Source organism: Nothobranchius furzeri, chromosome 6 (genome assembly GCF_043380555.1).
Source record: "Nothobranchius furzeri strain GRZ-AD chromosome 6, NfurGRZ-RIMD1, whole genome shotgun sequence".
NCBI classification, from domain to species: domain Eukaryota; kingdom Metazoa; phylum Chordata; class Actinopteri; order Cyprinodontiformes; family Nothobranchiidae; genus Nothobranchius; species Nothobranchius furzeri.
The window spans coordinates 43,364,666-43,390,923 of record NC_091746.1 but is presented as its reverse complement, the minus strand read 5'-3'; the positions used below and the strand labels follow the sequence as shown (position 1 = coordinate 43,390,923).

The following is a 26,258-nucleotide window of genomic DNA, read 5'->3' as shown; positions in this document are numbered from 1 at the left end:
TCAAGAGAGTTGTAGGGGAATAGTTTCAGGTTTTAGGAGAGGAGGGAGAGACAAATTAGCATTCTGATTCAAAATGTGTCTGATGACAACCCATTTTAAAGATAAAAATAATAACTGTAACTTCTCTGGTGGTTTCACAAAGAGAGAGACATGCACTCACAAAGACATAACAAAACATGCAAGATAACAAACAATATGTAATATGTGGCATAAGTATTGGTACTTACCACATCGCTGACCAATGGGATGGGCTTCTTTTTACGCAGGTCTGGCATGCTGTCAATTCCATACAGACCAGATCCACTACTGAGTAAAAACATACAATGTGTAGAAAATATTTTAATGTTTGACACAAAAATGTAAGTGATTCCAACAAATAAAAAAGTCATCAGTAGCTACAAAACAAACACGATAAACAGTAGCTGTAAAACGGTCATCTTACCCCGGTTTGACCCACGCCTGTTTAGTATTAGGTTCCACATCTCGGACCTAAAAGATTTAAATCATTACAGTTTAGAATGCCGCACACTACAAACTGTGGAATGCAGAAAACTGGTTGAGTTTCACCTCTCTGTCACAGAACATGCAATCAAATAAAAATAAAAATGGCATGTTTAAAACAACAAATGAACATGTTTTATTTGTACAATATGGTATGAAATTAAATGGTGAGTATGTGGCTAAAATACACAACTTTAGAAAAAGTTTAAATATGACGGCTCAAGAGACTTTCTAAAATAATCAGATCGAAGCAAATCTGTACAATAATTTCTCATAAACCTCTATATTTTGACTGATAGAACTCATAAGACTTTCATCACTGTGCATCAACTTAATTATTTGGTGTTTAATTTAGTATAAGCTTTAATCCAATGAGTTTGACATTGTTTGCATAAAAATCACACCCAAAAACCAAATTAAAACCACTATGAGGCTACAACAAATTTGTGTAAAAACTAAACCAAATTTGAATTAATGCCTTTAGATGAAATGGACCTTTGGGCAAAACAATGTTTTGTTTTCTCAAAAAATAAACACAGGCAATGAGCAAAAGGTATGACACTATGCCAAAATCACCTTGACAATAAGAACTCAAAACCATAGAAAGACATGGCTAATATTAGATGAGTAACCTGATTCTCTTCTTTTCCAAACTCTGAAAAGAAACAGGAAAAAATAAGAACTTGAAACCACAGAGTATCAAGAAGAATCTATTTAATATACATATTGTTCCAAGCAAGTGTGTGCAATACAGCAATGTCTTCATGAGGATCAATTGCTCATCTTCCCAGTGTGAATTTGGTAATCATGCACATTTAACAATATTTGCTCCATTCTCAATAAAATAAAAATTTATACATCTATATCTATATCTATATATATATATCTATCTATATATATATATATATATATATATATATATATATATATATATATATCTATCTATATATATATATATATATATATATATATATATATATATATATATGTATATATGATTTGACAATAGAGATTAGAAAGAAAAGTTGTTGCAAAATACCTGAAACAAGTTCATCTAAGGATTGGGATCCCTGAGAGACTTGAGAGCCATGAGATCCATGGGAACCTTGAGCAGATCTGGAAAGTCTGTAACGGGTTTGCCTCTTTTCCTTCAGAATGCGCTGAAAATTAGCTATCCGTTCTCGGTGACTTGCATCAGTCAGCTTGTCTTGATTTCCCTCACCTTGTAGATCATTTTCACTGATGGGACTCAACCATGTCTCATCTGTGCTGAGCATTCGGCCAGGAGAAGCTTCAGTCTGAATTGCAGGATGGTGTTCTGGTACTGAGAGAAGGTTGGATTGTCCTGCAGCAGTTGCATGAGTTGCATGTTCTTCAAGTTTTTGAGAATCCTCTGATATTTGATTCTCTGTTGGAGTGCTGGGAGGCAGGCTTTTTTTAAGTAGGGATGGCTTTAGGAAGAATGATATATTTTCACTAGTCTCACTGTCCTCTTTGGGTAAGTCTAACCGAACAAGATTACCTCTTGAACTAAAGTCCTCTTCTGTAAAGGAAGCACTGGTCTGCTTCTCTTTTATGTCATTGGATTGTCTGACTGGAGATGAACAGACTTCAGTCTCAGCATCATCATTCACTCCTTTAGAGCTGGATACATCCAGTTTTTGCAATGCCCCCTTCAAAGCAAACCCAAAAGTAAGTACAGTCTTGCTAAGTGTTGCTATATCCAGCACTTCATCAGAGGTTTGGGATATGCTGTCAAAATCTATTTCGGAAGACCCTGGTGACAAGGTTTCCTCTATATCTTCCCTGGAAATACTGTGATCTGTCCACTCCCTGTCCAAACTCTTAGCAGACCCTAGATCAAGAGTGTCCCTAGATGATGGGCAGTCATCGCACAGTGAATGTGGCTCTAGATAGCCATCATCACCTTCTGTCATTGGAACAGTAGAGCAGCTCAAGCTTAAAGAAGGTGCACTGCCAAGGTCATTTGCACAGGCATCCATGGTGTGGTAACCAGAGCTACGTGAAAATGGACAGTTTGCAGCACAGTCACACTCCAAATGTTCTTCTTCAACTTCATGTGCACGATGCCTCCAGTTCACCATACTGGAAGAATTTGAAGAACAAGTGTACTGGTGTCCAAACAATAATGAGAGGTGCTCAGAACTGGTGTGAGAGGAATGATCGGCATGACTAGGAAGTGCTTCCTCTGTGGCACACTGTTTCCAAATATTTCTACCTTTCTCCAGCTCTTCACTATTTGCATAAGAAGTGTCCTCCTCACTCCAACCTCCATCTCTGCTTATACTGCACTGCATACCCACAGAAGGCCATGTGTCACCAGAAAGAAAGCATTCTTCAGGACATTTGGAGCTATGGCAGGAGGACAAAGAGCTAGTGCTTTGGTAATTCTGACCACAGTGAAGATCAAGATAGCAAATATCTGGTTTTGTATGACTTAAAAGACCTGTGTTGGAAGCTTCCTCTGAGTTTTTGTCTACTTGACAGATTGATCTAAAAGTGGTGTTATCACTTTGCCAGTGTTTGGTTAATTTGTTTGTTGTTACAAATCCTGAATCTTTTCTGTATTCTTTGTGATCCAGCAATGGGCTGAGGTCGCTTCCACGAAGACACGTAATGGCATTCTGCCTATCCAGGCTTCCCCGTCTGGTGCGTGGTGCTTGAGAAACTGGGCAAGATTCTGGTGCAGCTGAAGCTCCACTGTACAGCTCACCAATTTCACTGAGGACTGCATCAACACAGCACGATACTTCATCCACTGAACCTCGCACAGATGTTAGATAATGCCTCAGGTCAGAGATTTCCTCCTGGATCTTATTGATACCTTTTAACTCTTTTAGGATATGTTCCACTATGTTATTAGAACCTTGCTCTGTTACGGAACCTCCCATCTTCTCTTCTGAATCCTTTTTGGAGAAGAACATTGCATTCTCCTGAGAAACAAGCTGATCCTGACACTGAGGGCTTCTATCCTCCTCAGCTGAGGCTTTGCTACAAGTTGAGTTGACTGATGATAAATCATGGGTGGTATTATCTTCTACTCTATGTGGGAAGTTCTGCAGCTTTTTGGGCACACTTTGTCCTATGTTTGGGCTCTGTAATCTCTTATTCTGTAGCTCACATCTCTTGGGTGAGATTTGATGCCGCTCTGGGATGTAGGGATCATTTTGTCTACTGATATGTCCTCCGGGGAACATTACGAAAAAGCGGCACTTGTGATGAGCTGTTTGACATACGGACAGACCACTGCCTCTGTTACCCCGCCTTGAGTGGATTAAGAGCAAGTCAGAATCTTAAAACTGCAAGGGAGTACAAAAAATGACAAATTTTGTTTCAACAGAACTGATTATCGTTAAAGAAAAAAAATGTAGCTTTCAGTCCATTGAGCACAAAGAATATTCATCATTTGAGTACAAAAAAAAATCTTCTTAGTATAGGAGTCAAACAGACAATGCTGTTTCAACTGACCTCTCAGTTACAGTGACAACTTGTAGAACCAAGCAGATACCAGCTGCTGAGATGTCTGTAATTAGAATGTTCAGGAAAGACAGAGCAGCAATTAGATGACGAGTTGATTTTCGCCTTTGAGGTCATGCCAATCAAATCCAAACCAGCTGTACAGCATGAAAGTTCTGTCCCATTTCTCATAGTTATTTCACCAGTTTTATATAAAATAAACTATTATCAAACCACAACAAAAATTGGAGTGGTATTTATTTAGGCATGCTTGATTTACTTACAACAACACAATTTTTCTGTGCAATAATTGTAATGCTGGCATTTACCCCACATATTTACAAGAATTTGGGGCAACAAATAAAGATCAATAACCAGTGCTGTTTTTCTAAGAAAATAAGTCGGCTAAACAAATTTGAAACCCCACTATTATATAATGCTATGATATTTTTGTGTATAGCATAATTACCTACCAATCCCTGCCCTTGCTAATGGGCAGGAATTGCCCAACTAGTAAACTAGACAGGTAAAAATAAACAGAAAAACAAAACAATAAATAAATAAATTAATTAAATAACATTTGCCATTTTATTAATATACTGTCCTGAAAATTTAAATAATCTCACATTTACAGTACATGGTCGTTAAATATGCTAACAATCAGGAGTAATAACCACATTCACTATATTTTGTCAATTTTAATTAGCATGTAATAATAGCTGTAAAATTAGGATACCTGCAATGAACCATGAGATTTATATAAGATGAGCACTTTTTAATTTATTGACCTAACTTAAGCACCTGGCACTAGGTCTACAATAAGCACTTGTATAAAGTATAACTATTGGGCTTATAAACATTTGATGGTTTGAAATTTGCACATCAGTCAAAATATCCAAGCCTTATTTTCAACATTTTACATAATGTTTTGTTTTACAAAATGCATATCAACATAAACAACTTTCTTAAATAAATTCAGTTTCTAACACAGAAGCACTCCAAAGACAACAGGCTAACAGATTACATTAATCAATAGAAGCCAAACATGTCCCATTGTACCAATATTTTATAACTGTATAGCATGCATTAGTAAATATCTAAAGTATCCACAAATATAAAAATGACAAAGAAAAGGCCCTTACCTTATTGAGTGAAGAAAAAAAAATCTGTGCATATCATGCAAGTGTGATTAAATCCACACAGTGGATGAAACTCAGCAGCAGATTTCACTGTCTTATCTAAAATAAAATCCAATGCCTTACTAGTCAACAGTCCTAATAACAAGAAACTAACTAAATATAAACTGGTGAATTCTTCATTTTCACAACTAGAAGGTCAAACATGATGAGCTAAACACATCGGAAAGCAGTTCACCCTCTGTTAAGAAGCCTTTTTCCTCCCACCCTTTTGAATTCTTCCTTTTCTCCTTCTCCTGCTGTCCTCAGGCAGCGTATTACAGCACAATGCTCATCTGAAGCTGCAATGCTGCCAGCTCTTTTGTCATTCACTTTTACTGTCTCCACATTCACCAAGACTCCTATACAAAGTGCTACAGATGACTTTTATGTAATCAAACATTAATAAAAATAAAGGTATAAAATATATACATCTTTGAAAATAAAGATAGGCAAAAATTAAGGCTGCACAATATATCGAAATATTATTGTCATCGGGATAACAGGACGTGTGATAGGCCCATCGCAAAGCACGCCAAAAACGGTGATAAATGTTTGGTTCAAACATTTTCATCCGTGTCATACATCAGCTTTTTGTAAACCAGCTCTGTTTTTTACGCGGAAGTATTATTTGACCAATCAAATGTAGTCCTACTGATCTGCGGGCAATCAGATGGGTCCGTTCGTGCTGAGGTTTCTGGAATCAGCGCTGCTTTCAAACGTGAATGTGAGTCCGCTTGGTGTCGTTAATCATTTTACCGGGCTGACTCCGACCCGTGCCGGTGAACCAACCCACCTTCATGTCGCTAGTGTTAGCCCCAGGCTCCGGTTAGCTTCCAGCTAAAAGGCTACAGCATTCTCCTCCCAGTCCCACCCTGCTAAAGTGGGCCTGGAAAAGTTCCCCCACACATCAAAGTGATTTTTCATTTATGAGCTTTTATAACCTTGTTATTCAGGATAGTTGATTTGCTGCTGCACATAAACTGTCAGTCAGAAGCTCTGCTAGCCGGTTATCTTAGAGGAGCTAGTTCAATTTGTTAGCTTGTTATCAGAATCATAGTTGCAGTTTCATCATCTGAGCTGCTTTTTAAGATCAAGGTAAACTTGTTCAATTTGGGGTTAAAACCAAATGTTTTCACATATTTTCCATGTAGTTTTTTTTTTGCCAGTTCCTCTTCTGAAAGGTAGACAATTATTTTTCTCTTTCCCTCAAAAAATCATATTTTTCAATAAAAATGTTCTGTTGTAATGGAATTCATGCATTAGTTTTTGTTTGCTTTGAACCCAGAGCAGGCGTCACACACCAGACGACATCAACACTGCATACTTCAGTGTTTGTTCATTTATCGCAAGTAATATCGATATCGCAATATTAAGCACCGTTATCGAATATCGCAGGTTTTCCTAATATCGTGCAGCCCTAGCAAAAATACTTAACATTACATATTGTGTTCACTGTGACACCACCTGACAGCAAACACTGGACATATATCCTTGTATCCCAAGTAATTTTCTATATAATACAATTTATGGCACTTTTACAGATTTCAGCTTCGATTCAGTCATGTACTTAGCCAGCAATTTACAGTTGATGTAAGCCAATCATTAAAATGACTTCAGGAAAAGGCTGTAAGTGTTATTTTTTTCTGTGCCATGTTGTTAAAATGTTTATTCAATTGAATGGATCCCCATTAAGACAGAAAGGTTTGATTTAGGGATGCACAATATATCGGCATCAATATCCGTATCGGCTGATGTTAGTCATTTTTTAACACATCGTTATCGGTCCAATAAATAAAACTGGGCCGATGTTACCAACCGATATTTTTTTCATATTCTTTCCATTTGTGTATCTATTTCAGAGGGTAAGGAGGGGTGATGATGTGTAACTGTTTAGTCCTGCGACAGTGATGGTAATCATCTCGCAAGCGTAAAGGTATGTGTGTATATAAAACATATTGCAAATTCCACTTTATAGAAATAAAGTAAAACATTCAAAAACTCACCTTGCATCATTTCAGTCTATACAACATTTGCTGATTTCAGAAGCGTAAATCGGTATCGGCAAATATCGGTAATCGGCCATAACGGTGATATTAATATCGGTATCTACCAAAAAAATTCATGTCGGTGTATCACTAGTTTGATTTCTTGATTGGGTTTGAGCTTCAGATCATTATCTGATTTATAAGTCATAAATTAAAATCAGTAACAGAAATTGAGCTGTTGGTAGCAGCTCTTCCAAGCCATCTTTGTTTGATAGATTCTTCACATAAGGCAACAGAAAGTTGATCAAAATTCACTGGGACTGATTTTGATTCAGTGTTTCATTTGCAGATTCATCTCTACTGACAAAACAGGGACCTTCCAAGGTACTAAATTGCTATAATGTACGTCTTTTTGGGCTAATATCAGAAACAGTAAATTGCACCCTCTTACATGCCTCAAAATCTTCACAATGTTCCTCGTGTTCCTTATCAAAATTAGAAATTCCAGTTGCAATAAAATTGCACTATAATGTGAAATCACTAAACATATAATGAGACATAATTAAGACAATTTGTGACAAAATGAAAGAATGTAAATTTGCACTGTATTTGCATGTTTGTGCACAACTTATTTAAGTGTTATATTTAATATCACAATGGAAAATATTCACACTTCCACATACTGTACATTTACAGCTCACTAAAACAGGCTTAAACGTTTCATTTGCTACAGTGTTAGTTTTATTTCAAACCTTAAAAACATAACCAAAAAAATCCCAAAATTACCAAGAAATTTTTTTTATCCATTATTGAGTATAATGAACTAATTTTTGTTCACGTGTACCCAAAGAGGCTGAACTCAACCAGTTTTAAACAGGTCACAGTACTTTAAATGTTTGCAAAGTGATGATTTAGAGCATTATGTTTTTATTTATTTTTATAAATAAAACATTTGATCAGGAAAAGAATAAGAAATATGGAAAAGTGGATTAATGAACACTACAGACCTCTCGGAGCTGGACCCGAACTTTATTGATAGCCTTCAACCAACGAACTCTAGATGCGGTAAAGGGTAATGGTGGTCCTCCATCATGGAACCTAGGTCACAAAGATTTACAGAAACAGAAAAAGTATTATTCTTCCACACCTACATGACAGGACATATTGAGCCATCATCCACGCATATGCAGTACCTCTGGAGTTTTGATGTTTCCGTTTCTGGTGTGACATTTCTTAAATCTGTTTTCACATCTGGGGACTGTATACATATCTCCATTTCACTACCAGCTGGGTGGCCACTGGTGGAAAAATGTCCATGTGTGCGTGGCGTGGAGGGATGTCGGCCAGTACTATGATAAGAATGAAAAGACTCCTCCAGTTCAGACCCTCCAGTGCTCTCATGGCCAGTCTCACTAAGTTGAGAACTGGTCTGGCTCAGGTTCCCCGATGACCCAAAGCGACTACTTTCCACTGGACTATAATGGTGAGAGAAGAACAAAAAAAAAAAAAAAAAAAAAACAGGATCAGAAAAGGCATGGATGACTCTTTATTCCCAATATTTTGTAGTTCATATTTTTTCTTAAAATTTTCAGATGGGTGGGGGTGAATTAAAACATGAACTTTAATCAATTCTAAACCCTAAAAATTTAATGGTTTTAAGGAAAAACCAGAATGGATTTTTAATAAACCTCACTTAAACGCAAAGAACAGTTTACACACACTATTAAGTGTACACTTATCTTATTGAACCGGTTTGGTATAGACAACCCACATTAAAATTCTAGATACCCAACCTTGCAAGGAGGCTGCAGCATGTTGGAAATAATGAAGAATTTGACAACTGCATCAATTCATGTACAGCATCAATAAGATAGAATTTCTATAACAGAGCTGCAGTTTAAAAAAATTTTTTTACAAATGCTTGCTATGCTATTCAAATAAAAACACACAATGAATGTACATCTGCATATGATACTGGTGTACAGGGAGTGCAGAATTATTAGGCAAATGAGTATTTTGTCCACATCATCCTCTTCATGCATGTTGTCTTACTCCAAGCTGTATAGGCTCGAAAACCTACTACCAATTAAGCATATTAGGTGATGTGCATCTCTGTAAAGAGAAGGGGTGTGGTCTAATGACATCAACACCCTATATCAGGTGTGCATAATTATTAGGCAACTTCCTGTCCTTTGGCAAAATGGGTCAAAAGAAGGACTTGACAGGCTCAGAAAGGTCAAAAATAGTGAGATATCTTGCAGAGGGATGCAGCAGTCTTAAAATTGCAAAGCTTCTGAAGCGTGATCATCGAACAATCAAGCGTTTCATTCAAAATAGTCAACAGAAGTGTGTGGAAAAACCAAGGCGCAAAATAACTGCCCATGAACTGAGAAAAGTCAAGCGTGCAGCTGCCAAGATGCCACTTGCCACCAGTTTGGCCATATTTCAGAGCTGCAACATCACTGGATTGCCCAAAAGCACAAGGTGCCAAGGTAAGAAAGGCTGAAAGACGACCACCACTGAACAAGACACACACGCTGAAACGTCAAGACTGGGCTAAGAAATATCTCAAGACTGATTTTTCTAAGGTTTTATGGACTGATGAAATGAGGGTGAGTCTTGATAGGCCAGATGGATGGGCCCGTGGCTGGATTGGTAAAGGGCAGAGAGCTCCAGTCTGACTCAGATGCCAGCAAGGTGGAGGTGGAGTACTGGTTTGGGCTGGTATAATCAAAGATGAGCTTGTGAGGCATTTTCGGGTTGAGGATGGAGTCAAGCTCAACTCCCAGTCCTACTGCCAGTTTCTGGAAGACACCTTCTTCAAGCAGTGGTACAGGAAGAAGTCTGCATCCTTCAAGAAAAACATGATTTTCATGCAGGACAATGCTCCATCACACGCGTCCAAGTACTCCACAGCGTGGCTGGCAAGAAAGGGTATAAAAGAAGAAAAACTAATGACATGGCCTCCTTGTTCACCTGATCTGAACCCCATTGAGAACCTGTGGTCCATCATCAAATGTGAGATTTACAAGGAGGGAAAACAGTACACCTCTCTGAACAGTGTCTGGGAGGCTGTGGTTGCTGCTGCACACAATGTTGATGGTGAACAGATCAAAACACTGACAGAATCCATGGATGGCAGGCTTTTGAGTGTCCTTGCAAAGAAAGGTGGCTATATTGGTCGCTGATTTGTTTTTGTATTGTTGTTGAATGTCAGAAATGTATATTTGGGAATGTGGAGATGTTATATTGGTTTCATTGGTAAAAAAATAAATAATTGAAATGGGTATATATTTGTTTTTTGTTAAGTTACCTAATAATTAGGCACAGTAATAGTCACCTGCACACACACAGATATCCCCCTAAAATAGCTAAAACTAAAAACAAACTAAAAACTACTTCCAAAAACATTCAGCTTTGATATTAATGAGTTGTTTGGGTTCATTGAGAACATGGTTGTTGTTCAATAATAAAATTATTCCTCAAAAATACAACTTGCCTAATAATTCTGCACTCCCTGTATATCGGCAGGCCAACGTATTCAGACCAAAGCATTAATTGGTAAAACTGTAAAATATGCAGATTCAATTGAGTGTGTTTGACATTCAAACCTTGAAATGTTTTAACAGATTTCATTAGTTTGGTTGAAATATAGATTAACACAGGATGGCACAGGAATGCAAACTTATGGGTTGTCTGAATGTCCAATCAAATCAGAACTCCAAGAAAAAAGTTTAATCTTAATTAATTTAATGTGACTGATTGGTATGCTGTTGTTTTGTTCATTTGTCAATTCATTGAAAAGTACATGACCTAAATTGCATTAAATGTTAAGTTAAAACATGTCCACGAAAATGTGATGTTAGGTCAATTTTAAGTTTAAAATACAATATTAGCAGTGAGAATTCTTTTTTTTTAGGAAAGTAATTTTAAATTTCTGAGGACGATTTTAAAATAACTTCAGAATTTGTTTTGGAATTCTGTTTTCAGATGACATTCCCAGCTGTAGAGACAAACACACAAACAAATTCACAAAGACTAAAGTAAATTAAATGGACTGCAGAGCTGGACAGGAAAAACACATTTTCCCCCAATCTGCCAATGAAGCATACATGGTGGAGGGGGTCCCATTTATTATGTTTTTACTAGCCTTTTTTCATTCAATAGATCCTTCTTGAACTGGTTGTCCAGCTGCATTCCAGTCGCAGAACCTGCAGAGGGATCTGTTTCTACAAGCCATTCCTTCTCCTTTAGGGTCAGGGATACTGAAGGATCTACTTCAGGAGCAGAGATGCAAATCTGAGGGTTCTCTAGATCATCTGTGCAACCTACCAGTTCATTCTTAAGGGTATCAGATGTTGAAGAGTTATCTATAGCTTGTATTTGACCACTAGTTGCTTTATTAGTTTGGAGCTGAGTTGTAACTGGCGATGCTTGGGGTTTGGGTGGCTCTGCCTGCCATGGAAAACTTAGTTTTGTCCCAAATAATGAGGTGGTTGGCTCTCGTTTCCCAGTAGTAAGACTTTCCTCTTGGAATAAGCTTCCAGAGAGGGATTTTAAACCTGACAACAGAGCATTCCCTCCTTCTGTTTGGGGTGATACAACTGATGGCACTGCAGGTGAAAAAATTGATCCAAGAGAAATTCCAGTTTCAGTCTGTGTGGATATAAAACCAAACAGAGACTTGGCTTGAGGCTGTTCAGTACTACTAGATAACTGAACGGCTGGAGAAGTTTTGTTTGTATCTGGATCTTTTGAAAAAGCCGACTCTAAATGTACATTTTCTTGACTCTCAGGACCTTCTTTAATTATCATTGGCATCTCCTGTTTAACCTCTCTATCTGGGCCTGTATTTATTTTTTCAGTGCCATCTACCTGATTGGTGATATAATTTGTAGTACTCATATACTCATTTGGGACCCCACTAATTTGGGGGCAAGCTGCTACATTTAACGGTGTTAAGTCACCAAGCTTTGTTTGTTTGTGATCATTTTTATTTGTCTCACAACCTGATAGACCTTCGTTTGGCAACATATTTTCATTTTTAATATGGGGCTGTGCACTAGTACCACTTGGTGGCTTTGACTCAACTGGAGTGGATTCAGGCTTGGATGGCTGGCCCATTCCACCAAAAAGAGATCCACCAATGCCTCCAAGAATTGATGCTCCGGTCTGTGATCCTGCAGCCTGCCCTGTGGCACCACCAAACATTCCTCCAAGAAGAGAACTACCCGGCTGTGATGTTGCTCCAGTTCCTCCAAACATCCCACTAAGAAACGATCCACCACTTGGAGTAGCTGTAGATTTGGTAGTGGATCCTCCTCCAAAAACACCACCTAATATTGACCCCCCAGTAGCTGTGGTTGTGGTTTGAGGACCAGATTGTGGAGCAGACCCTTTAAATAAACCTCCCAGTAATGAACCAGTTTGAGGAGATGCTAACCGAGTATTCTGCCCTCCAAAAATACCCCCTAATAGTGCTGTTCCAGTCAGACTAGAAGAAGCTTCAGATGATACTCCTCCCAGTCCAAACAAAATCTTTTGTTGGTTTTGCTGGGGACCTTCAGTGGGGGCAGCTGATGGTTTAAACAGGGAAGGCATGAAGCCTGTAATTGCATCTGCAGATGAGTCACCGGACTCAGGAGGGTTCTTCTGTAATTGAATGTCAGGACTCACAGATGGAGGAACTATTACCATCTCTTCTACTTTGGGTGGTGCACTTTCTTGACTCTGGGTATTTATATTCCCTGATTGCATTTGTATACATCTTTCAGAATCTTTAACATGTATATCTTCAGCTAAAGCTGTTGACTTGTCCTTACTTTGACAAATTATCTCTTTGGTGATATTGACATCTGCTCTGGACTCACTTGCCTCAAATGTATTATCAGGTTGCTGTACTGTTTCCACTTGTTCTTTTCTGTGGAAAGCAGTATCAGTTACACCTGCTTCTGCTTCAGCACTAGCTAGGGTGGTGTTGTCATCATTGGGGGTTTTCAGCAAAATAGACTGCCCAGATGAGGTGTCTGTAGGGGGTGTAGTTAATATTGTTTGGCCATTATAAGTTTTTTTATTTGTTACAGAGGGTTTTACAGCTGGAGCAGATCCTACAGGCACAGGGACTAAGTGTGGTTGTGTTTCATTTGTACTAGTATGCATTGTAGCACTTTGACCAGATGATCCTTCCAAAATTACTCCCAAAAAAGAGCTCTTATTTTGGATAGTTGAAGTGGACCCAACTGTTTGAGGAACTGTTGTTGAGGTTGATGAGCCCCCAAAAAGTCCACCTAAAATAGAGGATGCAGTTTGAGATTCGACTCCATGGGGAGTTGCTCCACCAAATAAGCCTCCAAGTAAAGATGGCCCTGTCTGAGATCCAGCAGTTTGAGGAACAGGCCGTCCAGTTTTGGTGGGGCCAACCTGAGAACCATTTTGAGGTGCAGAGCCACCAAATAAACCACCAAGAAATGACGATCCAGGCTGAGAAGCCTGTGTCTGGGGTAACGACCCTCCAAACAATGTCCCTAACAGAGAACTTCCAGACTGTGAAGAGGGTTGAGAAACAGCATCTCCAAAAGTGGTGAATAGCCCTTTGGCTGGGGAGTCCTTTGGGGCTGACAATGCTGGTAAAGATCCTTGAGGTGAAGCCTCAGACTGACTTGTGGAAGGCTCAGTGCTGGGAGAGGAAAATAAAGAATGCAAACCTTTTCCTGGAACTTCTGATGAAAATCCACTTGAATGATGTAGACCTGATCCACTGAGCATAGATAACAAACTGGAAGAAATTGATTCTTTAGGGGGGGCAGAAACCTGCGGTGCACTTGTGCATGCGTCCTTTTGCATAGTGCTTTCTGAGTTAGGTTCTTTAGATGTTCCTTTAACTGTGGCGTCCTCTTTATAAGAATCAGTACTAGGCTCAGGAATCTCACTTGATGGGCTAGCATGCAGTTTGTTTGGGGAACAATTGGCTTTGACCCCTGACAGTTCATTTGATAATTCACTGGTATAACCTGGCTTTGGTGAATTGTTGCTTAAATCAGATGACAGCTGGGGTGATCTTTTTTGTGGTGGTTCTTTGGTAGAAGATAGTTTGGGAGTTTGCAGGGGTGATGACATATCTTCATTAAATTTTGAGTCTACATTAGTAGATATTTTGTGTGCTGCAGTCCCAGGGGCTAAAGAAAGGTTTGAATTTGCATTAAACTCTCTAGTTTGAGGAGTTGTGGGACCACCAAACATGGAAAACAAACTTGTCTTCTGACTTTCACTTGAGCCAGATAAGCTGCCCATTATACCCTCAAGAACAGACGTTGCTGCGTGTCCTTGAGTTTTAGGCTGTTCTTGTGGTTTAGTTTGTGCCTGAGACTCAAACTGTTGCTGAGTTTGAGACTGATTAACTGTTTTTTGAGATTGCTTAGTTGTTGGTTGTGCTTGTGGTGGGGTGGAATCACTGAACGCTGAAAAAAGTCCCTTAAGAGTGTGTTCAGAAGAATTTGATGACCCAGATCCAACTCCCCCAAGAAAAGATCCAGTTTGGGCTTGAGATTGCTGGGGGCTTGACCCACCAAACATTGAAAGAAATCCTAAAGATGGAGAGTCTTTTGGAGGAATAGCTCCCAGTGGTGTTGTTTCAGCACCAGGCTTAGATTGTTTAGGCGGCTGAGGGGGGCTCGATCCACCAAACAGAGATAACAAACTTTTGCCAAATGTTTCTGGTTGAGGTGGTTGGGGAGCTGCACTTGGTGGATTTGCATGAGACATGGTTTCAGTTTTAGGGACAATCTGTTGATTACTTGGCCCAGTAAACATTGAAAAAATACTTTTACTAAGTGACTCTTCTTGTGGAGCTGTAGCTGGTTTACCTGCCTGAGGTGTGGCACTAGATTGGGCAGATGGTGTCGACCCTACAAGCATACCTCCAATAGAAAGTCCAAAAGGTCCAGCAGATGTTTTATCTCCTACTTCCTGGTTAGTTTGATTGATAAGTGGTTTAATTTCTGACTTGCCTACTGCACGGCCAGTGGAAAAGTTGGGAGGAGGAACTTCTGTTCTATTTTTGGTTTGGATCTGGCTTTGTATATGCGGAGATGTGCTATACTGGTCCACTGTTTGTTGTCTTGGTATGCCCTTAGATCTAGAAGTTGATGAAATAGAACTTTCTGTAACACTAGGTTTAATTTGTGTTTTTTGTGGTGGAGAGGCTTCATTACCAAATAAGGTGCCAATTGATCCAAAGAAATTTGACAAACCTGAAGTGTCTTTGTTTGGAGTAGTATTATCTGGTAAAGAGGTAGTGGTTCCATTTTTACTTTGCAAATTAGGAGATGTCTGAGAAAGTGTCTGGGAATCTGATTTGGTTTCTTCCATTCCTACTGCAGACTTGAGAAAATTCATGAAGCCTGCCTGTGGCTGTTCAGATGATATCTCCACTGGTTTAGCCACTGGCTTATCAGCTGCAAGGGCAGGCTGTGTAGGTTTATAAAAGGAATCTGTTGATGATAAAGATGCTGCCACAGATGGCTCTGTTGGTGGAGCTGCTTGCTGTGCCATTGTAGTCTGTCGTGAAAGTTTTGGTTTCTGCGAAGAGGTATGCAAAAGTGTTGAAGACTGGGTTACTTGAGCAGATGTAGGTATTGTGGGTAAAATTCTTCCCTGTGTGGTGGCTGGCCTCTGCACTGGTTTAGAATATTCTGGTTGGGTCACATCAGTAGGAGAGTTTTCTTTGATAATCTTAGACTTAAGGTTTTGGAAGCTTGCAGACAGAATGTTCTTAGTATATTTTCCAGAGGCTTGATCACACTGAGTTGTATTAGTTTTGTTCAATTCTCCCTGTGATGCCACAAAAGAAGACAGTAGTGAAGAAACCTTTTTGACTTGACAATTGGGCAATTCTTTAACTGGAGACACCCTTTGCCTCCATTCTTCCTCAGAAGTATCATCTACATGTTTTACAATCACACCAGTAGATGAACGCCGCCGCTGGCTGGGTTGATAGCAGTTGTAGAGTTTTTGATGGTTTGAATTTTCCGTCAAAGTAGAGTTTAATGAAACAGAAACCTTTTGGGCAAGAAGCCTCTTGACTTCATTGTTATTCCAACAGGGGCCCATGTGATCTCTGTTATGACATGAAAGGTCAATGACATCTTGGTAATAATCTTGATAGCCATAGCTGGACTGCCTTGGGTCCATCCTGACTTTGTTTAATCTGTAAGATGAAAAGTCTACACTTCGCTGCCCTTGTGACAGAAATGAATTTTCAAACATCTCAGAGAACTGCTCAAGGTTTAAATTCATGATCTGATTTCCTTTTCTATAGGCAGCTGACAAATCTAGAGGTGCATTAAGAAGCTGAGGATCATTGTGATCTTGACCAGGAAGCCAAAGAAGCTCATCTTCATTGTAAAGTGGTATTTTAAAACCACAGACTAAGACCATTTCATTGTGCAGAAAAGCATTGGGTAAATTATCCAAAGTCTGTGTATCCTCGCGTGGCTCACTTTCTGGAGTACACACATACACATATTCACCCATCTCATCTGTAAGCAAGGCATAAATATACTCGTGATCTGTGTAAACAAAATAGCCACAGTCACCATCTTCTGCTGGCCACCACATGCCTTGCTCCAACAGAGCAAGCCACTGCTGATACCATTCAGTGTCTTGAAGGTACAATGAGTCTTCTGTCTCAGTGTTGACACCTGCAAGACAACTTGAATCTACATGTCTGCTAGAATTTAAAGGACCATAATGGTTCATGCAATTAGTGTGAACACTTTGTAGGTTGTCATTATTCATTGCATTATGCCAGTTAGCTGAATAAGATAAGCTTGGTGCATTTTCCTCATAATAGCCCTCATAATATGATACACCATTCAAACTGTAAGAGCTACCATCATTAAATGAATGCCATTTCCCAAATTTTGTATTACTCTGTTTAGTGGTTAAGTTTAGTACACCTTCCATATTAGAAGGATATGCAATGTTTTCCAAGTCCTCATAACTGCTCCATAATTTTCTTTTGGGATGTAAATCTTCATTTCTACATCCTTCAAATGGATGGGATTCCATTTGTTCTTGGTGACATGCACCACTTTGCCATGAAGTCTGGTTAACTGGTTGATTGATATCTAAAAAGCTGCCATGAAGTGTAGATGCTGGTAAAGGATTACATTCGCAGCTTTGTACACACACTTGGTTTTCTACCTGAACATCATAATTCAATGACTCATTTTGAAACTGCTGCCAGAGAACACTTTCACGGATCCACTGGTTTTCATCATAGGTGGGACTTATCCCATAGTCAGACAACTGACTTTGATAAAGATTCTGATTTGTTGACCCAAACAAAGTAGGGCTACTTCCACCTATATACTGTAGGTTCATGACTGGAGAAATAGTTTGGCTTTGCAAATAAGAATTAATGTTTCCTGTACTACAGGTCATTGAAGGCGGAATTGACTGGGAGTAGAATAAGTGAGACAAGTTGCCGGTGCTAAATGAGGAATGAGCTCCTTGACACTGGAGAGATCTTGTAAAAGCAGTTGAAGTTCGCAAGTCTAAACTCTCAGAATGATCAGACACAGGTGTTCTCATTAAAGTATGTAAGCTAGGTCCTGGATTAACAGATTCTGAAAAAGACCTTGGCAACTTATCCTGTGAAAATTCTGAGGAATTGCCTTTTAAGACATCTGAAGTAAAACTTGAGATGTTGGATGAGGGTTGAAGTTGTTCAGTGTGTTGATCAGACTTTCTTTCTTGGTTAGTACATGGTGAATCAGTTTGGTTTTTGCCAAATAATCCAGACAAAAAACTTTTCCTTGCAGTGCCTGGACTCTTATCATTGATAACATACTTTTGTGACTGTTGTCCTAAATCACTGACCGAGTGAAGTGACTGTTCTGGCAGTAAAGTTTGATATGTGTTTGTAGGAATAGTGCTCTTTTTGTTTGATGTTCGTTCTACTGGTTTCTGAAAGGTCACATGGGTGCTTTCAGCTTTTGCTAACTTGTTCAACAACCCTGATAACACTCCTGATTGATTAGAAGTCTCTACCTGTTCTGAACAAGTCTGGGTATGTGGCACTTTGACTAGATTTGCTTGAGTTTCATATGTGCTTTCATTTTGTTGTCGAGTCATATTTTCAGATGATGACTTGAATAGTCCATTTAGCAGTTCACTTCCTTGAGCTGCTTGTGTTGTGCTACTTTGTAGTTGATTATGTTTTGAAATTGGAAAGTTAGTTTGTCTCGATTGCTCATGACTGGATTTATTTTGGAGAATCTCATGCTGATGCACTATTTTATTTTCTGTGTTTATATTGTCAGCCGAAGCGAATTTGAAAAGACTAGAATGTCCAGCTTGTTGGGACCGATGTTGCTGAAGGGGAACAGTTTGTTGTCGAGTGAAACCAGGTTTACAAGTTTCCAGTTCTGCATGCTGCTGGTTAAATGCCCCGTTTCTCGGATGAGGGCCTCGATTTGGATCATGAGTATCGAGTACACTGTTAGTTTGTTGATCATTTTGAGCACTACTAGATTTGTGAATAGTTTGGCTGCTTGAATGACTTTCAAAGGATGCAAATTTAAGCAAACCAGACAGCAGTCCCTTTGGTTGGTGTTGATTTTGCGGAGTTTCATCTGCGATCTGCTGCTGAAATCTGCTATGGAAGGTTTTTTGCTTGTTAGTTTCAGAAGACTGTACATTGTCTTGTATTGTTTCTGTTGATGGAAACTTTAATAGTCCAGAGAGAATACCACCTTTCTGTGGTGCTGTGGAATGTTGTTGTTCACTTGAATGATGAGGCAGTTGAGAGAGATTACTGCTTTGAATGCACTGATTGCTTTCATGCTGTGGCATAACACCAGATAAGTTGCTGGTGGAACCAAATCTAAGCAGTCCAGATAGCAGTCCTTGCTTATGTTGATTGGAGCCTATCAGTTCTTCAGCTGAACTACCTTTAAGTGGGCATGAAGTAAAATTTTGTGATCCATGCTGATAGGGACTTTGATGATGTGTATCATGAGGGACTCCTGTTTTCTGATTTGAGGTATATTGTGGGCCAAATGGCACTTTGCTATCCTGAGACTGATGAGTATAGACACACTTTTGGGTTGAAACAGAGGAGGCAGAGGAAGGGTTAAATATGCTGGAACACCAACCTTTCTCACTATTTTCATGGTGCACGGCTGAACTGAGTGGAATAGTTGTAGAACCTGATGAGGATGCATTGCAATATTCTTGTGGATGTTTTTGTACTTTCATAGCAGAACTAATATCTTCAGTAGATGAAAACTTCAAAAAACCAAACAGCGTGCCTCCCTCTGTTTTGCTATTTTGTTGGGTGGAAATATTTTCAGAGGGGAGGAAAGGTAGTTTAGGCTTGCTCCCCAGTGATGGGTCTTCCGCTGGATTCTCTTGTGCAGGATGATCCTCTTGGTTTCTAAACACTGGATACACTGCCAAAGGGGGAGCTCTCTGCGTTGGAAAGACACCAACAGGAGTAAACAGTGAGCTTAATGAATTCTTAAATGGGCTAAAGAATCCACTGTTTGCAGCTTTATTAGTAGATTGTTGTGGCTCTGGAATAGGAACATTTTCTTGCTTGTAAATAACTGGTTTTTGCTTCCCATATAAGTTGTCATTGTAATTTTGGTCAAAAGGTTTATCATGTGATTGACTTCTTTTTGTCTCTGATTTTGTGTCAGTTCTCGCTGATATTTCACTTTGATGATCACTTTTATCAGTTCCCTTTAAATCTAACCTTGTACATTTTTCAGAATTGCTGGACCTTGGCACTTGTTTGTTTTCAGAAAAAATCTTACCATCTGCTGCTGAAAACAGATTTACATTATTAATATTTTCCAAAACCGAGTTTCCTGGAGCACTCTGAGGTATACTGACAAAGTCAGGACTATGATCCCTTGCAATTGTTTGGGTTTGACATCTTGTAGCAGATTTTCTGTCCTGGAGTGTTTTGGTTTGTGTTGGCTGAGGGGATAAACAACTAAATGATTTTTCAGGATAACTTTCTACCGGAGACACAACTGCTACAGGAGCTGTGTTATTTGATTTAGGAATAAAGGAAAAGAGTCTTGTAAGTCCAGACTGTGAAGGTTGTGCCAATGGTGATGGAGTTGGGGGTGGCTGTTTGAGGCCTCCCCCAACCTTGTCAGTGAGAGAACTAAATAATGAGCTCATAGCATGTTTTACACCTGAAATACCCTGATCAGGAGGAGCAAGTGCTTCTCCTTGAGAGTCTTTTGAACTATTTGCATCATCTCCAAAAGAATCAGTTCTATTGCTACCCTGAGAAGACAGCCTTGATTTGTTTGACTTAGGAAGGGAACCATATTTGCTAATTTCCTCCTCTTTTTCAGCAAGATATTCAGAAACCGTTTCAACTAGGCACTGAAGCTCATCCATTGTGTCTACATATTCATCACTTGGCTCTTCTACAGGCGAGAGAAGAGCGTCTGGAACCCATCCCCCAGTTTTTGACTTGCTACACTTTCTCTCGTAAAGACCCTGAGAGTATTCTATTTGGTCCTCATAAGAGGAAGAATGTGTGTGTCTGTAATGTAATGAACTCTCCGAGTAAAAGTCTTCAGTCATAAAAGCAATGCCATCAATAGCTGTATCTGCCCCTGAACAGTAGTTTGTATCCTGATAGTTATCCAATTTAAAATCCAAGTGTGATCTCAAACTATCTTGCTCCTTTTTGTATGCCACATAATTCTCTAAAGTGTTGTCAAGATCATTTTTGGCCCACATCCTTGTTTTATAGATTAGTCCATTCTTGTGTGGCCCAAGGCATGAGGTTATACGCTCCTCTTCTTCCTGCATTTCTGTTACATGATGCATAAACATCTCTCCCCTTTTCTTATGGAGTAAAGCTGTTTCAGACAGAGATGTTTGTCCACCTTGAATGTTTGTTTCTTTTCTGAGAAGCCCTCCCGGGTCCATTATTCTTTTCTTTCGTCGTCTGTCAATAGTCTCATAGCTTTCAGGGTAGGCGGCAGGCAGAAAACCACCATGCTTTACATTTTGACTTATTGGTGGACTTGATGGCGCAGGGTAAGGTCTTCTCATTTGAATGGTTGCACTGTCTTCCTCGTTATCTAAAAAGTCACTCAGCTGAGGCTTTTCTCGACCTTTGTATTTGCTTTCCCAATCATCAACCCCCATGCCAGAATCTACAGGTATTATTCTAACTCTTCCTTTCTGGTTTATAGATCTTATTAAGAAAAAGTTTGACAAAGGAATGTGGAAAATGGAAATAGGGATAGCAAAGATAAAGAAAAAAACAAACAAAGTTAAGCACAGTAAAATAAAAGACAGAAATTAAGACAGGTTTCATGCAAGTGTAAATAAATAATACCTTATTTACAAAACAGAGAGGAAAGTGTGAGTGGACCTCCCCCAAAGGAGGTGTTGAAAAGGGGTTTTCTATGTAAAATAGCTAGACCAAGCAGAAAGCCATTCCAACTTTCACTGAGGTGAGCACACCAAAGGAACCAAGCGGGGAAAATGAAACAGATATTGAGCTTATTCTGGCTGTAATCCCTTTTTCCCCCCCTTTCTCATGTAGAAACATTCAGTTCAGCTTGCTATCAGTAAACACAGACAGATTTTTGTGGTCTCTTTGGTGCAAATGCATTCTGTTAACAAGATTACATTGGATGCACCAAAACTGTCTCTGAGTAAAGACAACATCAAATTATCAGCTGTGTGGCAATTCTAACAGAAATGCTACTTAAAAAAACATTAGTAGAAAAAATGCACAGTGATTTCCAGCTACAGTTATTTTTTATCATTTCACTTGTGTATTAAGATTGTGAGGGAACCATTCAACAAACGTGGGTTGTGTATTATATTCAATTATACTTTGCAATAACAATCTAAATGAACCTCTCTTAAGCAACAAAGTTAAATTGTTTTACTGGGAAAATGTAATGTTTTATAAAACTCATGAGTCACTGGGTTAAAGTGGTGTGCCACTGTCTATACCATCTACCTGCTTCTTCTCTGTTCCCTGTAATCCAGGTCAAAACTGTGGACTGAATCTGTGCAGCAGTCTGGAAGGTGATGTGGCCGAGGCCCAATAGGGTACTGATGCATGGACGAGTTGGGTTGGGCTGTTGTGTGGTAACGAGGAGGCAAACTGTTACTGGTTTCACTACGGTAGTCACTGTCCCGGTCATCAACAGCACTGTCCTGGTCATCCAAAGCTAGAACAGGGAGAAATATTAATTATTTAATGATAAGATACAATTAAAATATATATTTTCTCATCTCTTTAAATGCTAAGCCCTGCAGAAATAAATTAAGGCCAATCAAGTCTATGTTAAAAGGGAAGCTGTAAACAAATTTGAGCAGGTAACCAAGCTAATATTCAAGTGAGTAACTGAATAACTTGCTCTTACAATTCAATGGTACTGAGAGAATTATTAACACCACAATTTATGGATACAATTAATCCAAAGCCAAATTTGTTTGAATTGTACTTATTTAAACCATACTGGATTGCAAACTGTGACATGATGGAGCTCCATCTCCATCACTCCTAGAGTGATTAAATATTCAAACAACAAAAAAAAAAAAAGCAGAATAAATAACCAACTGGACCACTTTAGAAGTGTACAGGTTTAGGATGTAGCAGCCAATTTGTCTTTGCTAATAAGGACAAATTGAGCAACAGTAAATAAACAAAAAAATAAATAACATCTGATTTTAGTCCAGTTTTCTTCTATGGAAAGAATCGACCAAATTGTATCACTGAATACTAGACACATATAGTTGCAACACAAAGTCCAAGATCCATTCCATAAATAAAACCTACATTTTTATCTCTTTTATCTCTTGACATAAACCTATTAACTGTGCAATGTTTTAAATTTAAACTTTACAAAAAAAGTCACATGCATTGACTATTAAACAGCAACTCATCTGGTTAAATAAAGATTAAATAACTAACTAACTAAAATAAATAAATAAATAAATAAGTACATAAATAAACAAACAAACAAACAAACTGGATCTGTCACACCTAAACGTGAAGGATTTGTGATATTTAATTAACTTTGACCTAAATACAGTCCTTCAAAATTCTAAAAACCCAGATGCCACATATATACAGTACTGTGCAAAAGTTTTAGTCCGGTGTAAAACAAAAAAAAAAAAACTTCTGTAAACAGTGTTAATCATTTATTTTCATCAATCAAAAGCAGTGATTGAACAAAAGCAAAATCTAAATCACCCTTTGCCTTCAAAACAGCATCAGTTCTCCTAGGTACACGTGCACACAGTTTTTGAAGAAACTGGACTGGTAGATTGTTCCAAACAACTGGGAGAACCACCCACAGATCTGTGGATGTAGGCTTCCTCACATCCTTCTGTCTTGTCACGTAATCCCAGACACATGCCATGATGTTGAGTTCAGGGCCCTCATTTAGCAATTGTACATAGGCACAGAGGCACAGATCTGTGTGTATTTTGTGTGTGCAAACTATTTTGTGCATTGTGTTGGTTTTACCATTTTTGGCCCTAAATATAAGAACAGCTCTGACTAACAACATCTAGTGGTAGAATGGGGGAACTGCAGTACTAATGGTCTCTCATCCAAGCGTGTTCCTCGTCCACAAATTACCCAATGAGTAATTATGTCAGCGGTGAAACAGTGTTATTGCACAATTGCTGTTGGAACCTATAAAAGACACCAATGACTGACGAGTATTTGACATAGCATGGCTGATCTTGGGTTATTAGAGGATTTGGCATAGCAACCTCGGGAGGTAATATGTCTTCTGTGTGCATACTGATCTGCTTGTTGAGAAAACAGGAGGATTCCTGAGCAGATACACCTTCCTGAAGGAGACCCTGGAGCTATGCCATGTTCTGGGACCTTTTTGGAGCGACAAACAAACCACATGAATCCAATTCAAGTCCATATTCAATTATTGACAACTTCAGGATTAATTGCCACCTTCCAGCATGTGATAGCAGACAGATTGGGCATCTCAGTCATCACTAAGCCACATTATGCCATTATGAAAACTGCGGCATTTTAAGCCAAAAGAGGAGGCTGCACTCCATAAACCAACAAGTCCAAATGACAACAGAATGGAACACTGAGTCCGTTACCCTTAGTATTTTCCGTATTCAGTTTTACGTGAAATCATGTTTTTATTTCTGACAGGGACCTCTCTTCTGTCCCGATTATATTTGCAACCTCTGACATTTCCTTTCAGGAGGCATTCTTTAGTTTGCATTTTGTAAATTGATAAAATAAGCAATCATTTTTATTTCTGAAGCATTCTTTGTTAACATTTCTTTTACACCTGCCTAAAACATTTGCACACTACTGTGGCACTGTAGCGGGTGGCGCATATGGTGCTTAAGCCCGTGCTGCTTTTTCATAAGCCCTTGGGTCTTTTGTGATGTGTGGGCATCTTGTTTTGATTCTGGTCCAGTCCTGAAGCTCCGATTTTGAACCGCAAACATTTCAGTCCTTGTGTTTGAAATGTCTTGTTTACATTAATGATAGTTTGCCTTATTGCATTCATATTGTTGTTGAATAAATCTTGAATTGCACAGCACATTATTGCTGTCCTTTCTTCCCCCCATGACCCCTAACCCCCACCCCCGCTACCTGCCTCCTCCTCTCCCACCTTCAGGGCTAAGCCCCGGGTGAATGGAATCTTACGATCTCTGATTATTACTATCTGGTAGGACATGGTTATCCAGTGATATTGCAGAATGTAGATTTTTGTGTTTATCTATTTATCTGTAAAACAAACAGATGATGGAAGAACCATTTTATCTTGACCCATCTCATCAGGAACTGTACTAAGCAATTTATGTCTGATAAAAATGACACAATGATAATAGGGCAAAAAGTGAAAGTCAGGAAATAAAAGGTCAAAGGTCATCAAGGAAAGCAGCATGGAATATCATGTGTTACAATGAAGAAGTGAAAATAAAATGCATGGGAACCTTTTATGTTACATTTTACTGGGGAATATTACAGCATGCAAATAGGAACAAGGGTTGGCTAGGGAGGGAGGGCCATAAAAGTACTTTACATACTCATGGGGTCAGCCCATCCGAAATAGTTGCCTGGTGAAAGTGCAAATATTACAAATAAGAAGTGAGTGACGAGGAGACAAATACATAGTGTCTCTATTGTGAAAAGGTAGCAAAATAAGGAATGCCTCATGTGGCTCTCATTAAACAGTGTTCCAGCATAGGGCTCTCAGTTGTATTAGTCAGAAATAACAGTCTGTACACGATATACAGCAGAACATATGCAATTAAAAGGTGAAGGAAATAAAGAGTCCTTAATACCAATGATTTGCTTCCACCTAGGGGCTGAGGGATTAAATGAACATGGGGACACTTACAGCACTGGGATGCTGCGAATGGGAGCGGCCCTCTCTGGTCATCATCCTGAAGAGGAAACTGTCATAGACAGGAAAATGGAAACAGGTCACAGATTACAGTGTCAGCAGTACTTGTATTGGTTGCAATTTATATCACAATTGTGTTTAAAAAGAGGACAACTCTTGTCCAATTTGCAAATAAAACAGACTAAATAATCTGACCTTTACCTCATCATGGATTCCCATGTTGATGCGTTCAAGCTTGCCCGTCCAATACTGTGCCTCATCTTCTGGAATGTCTGGAGGTTGAGAACAAAAACATGTCAGGCACAAACTATAACCTATGCTCGCTTCATTTTTCTGTAGCTGGATAAAAATTAATTAAAAAGTAAGAGTGAATGTACAAGCAGAACAAACCTAAAATTTTCAATGCTATAAAAATATATATTTGACCCCTTATAGATTAATCTAGTTTTAACTTTCTTGTCAAGCTCATCAACAAAAGGGTTTTAAGATCAGGTAAAATAGCTGGAGTGAATACAAAATGGAGTTGTCATTTATTAAGAGAGAAAAAGCATTCTAAACCAAATTGTACAAAAGCATTTGACTCCAACACATCAGAATCAGAAAATCAGAATCAGAAAAGGTTTACTGCCATTGTCAGTGAACAAGCAGTTCACAAACTAGGAACGTGTTTCGGTAATAATGTGCTACATATAACATGAATAATAAATTTCAAA

The 26,258-nt window shown here is 38.9% G+C and overlaps 2 protein-coding genes across 12 annotated transcripts in view; both read right to left on the bottom strand.

Moving 5' to 3' along the window:
* Window positions 1–26,258, bottom strand: part of LOC107396498 (protein unc-13 homolog B) — a 99,265-nt gene that overhangs the window by 26,470 nt on the left and 46,537 nt on the right. For 4 of the 11 annotated variants that reach the window (XM_070552230.1, XM_070552233.1, XM_070552234.1 and 1 more), the window contains exons 6-12: window positions 25,741–25,817; window positions 25,540–25,597; window positions 22,155–22,368; window positions 8,335–8,616; window positions 8,149–8,239; window positions 443–489; window positions 228–306 (exon numbers count right to left, since the gene is read on the bottom strand). In XM_070552230.1, coding sequence (XP_070408331.1) covers window positions 228–306; window positions 443–489; window positions 8,149–8,239; window positions 8,335–8,616; window positions 22,155–22,368; window positions 25,540–25,597; window positions 25,741–25,817 — 848 coding nt within the window. The other 7 variants (XM_070552232.1, XM_070552236.1, XM_054744170.2 and 4 more) reach the window with 5 other exon arrangements.
* Window positions 1,121–8,138, bottom strand: LOC139070441 (uncharacterized). Its single transcript, XM_070552689.1, has 3 exons — window positions 3,991–8,138; window positions 1,506–3,821; window positions 1,121–1,156 (listed from the first exon to the last, which is right to left on the bottom strand). The coding sequence occupies exons 2-3, from the start codon at window positions 3,717–3,719 to the stop codon at window positions 1,121–1,123; spliced, it is 2,250 nt and encodes a 749-aa protein (XP_070408790.1). The 5' UTR covers window positions 3,720–3,821; window positions 3,991–8,138.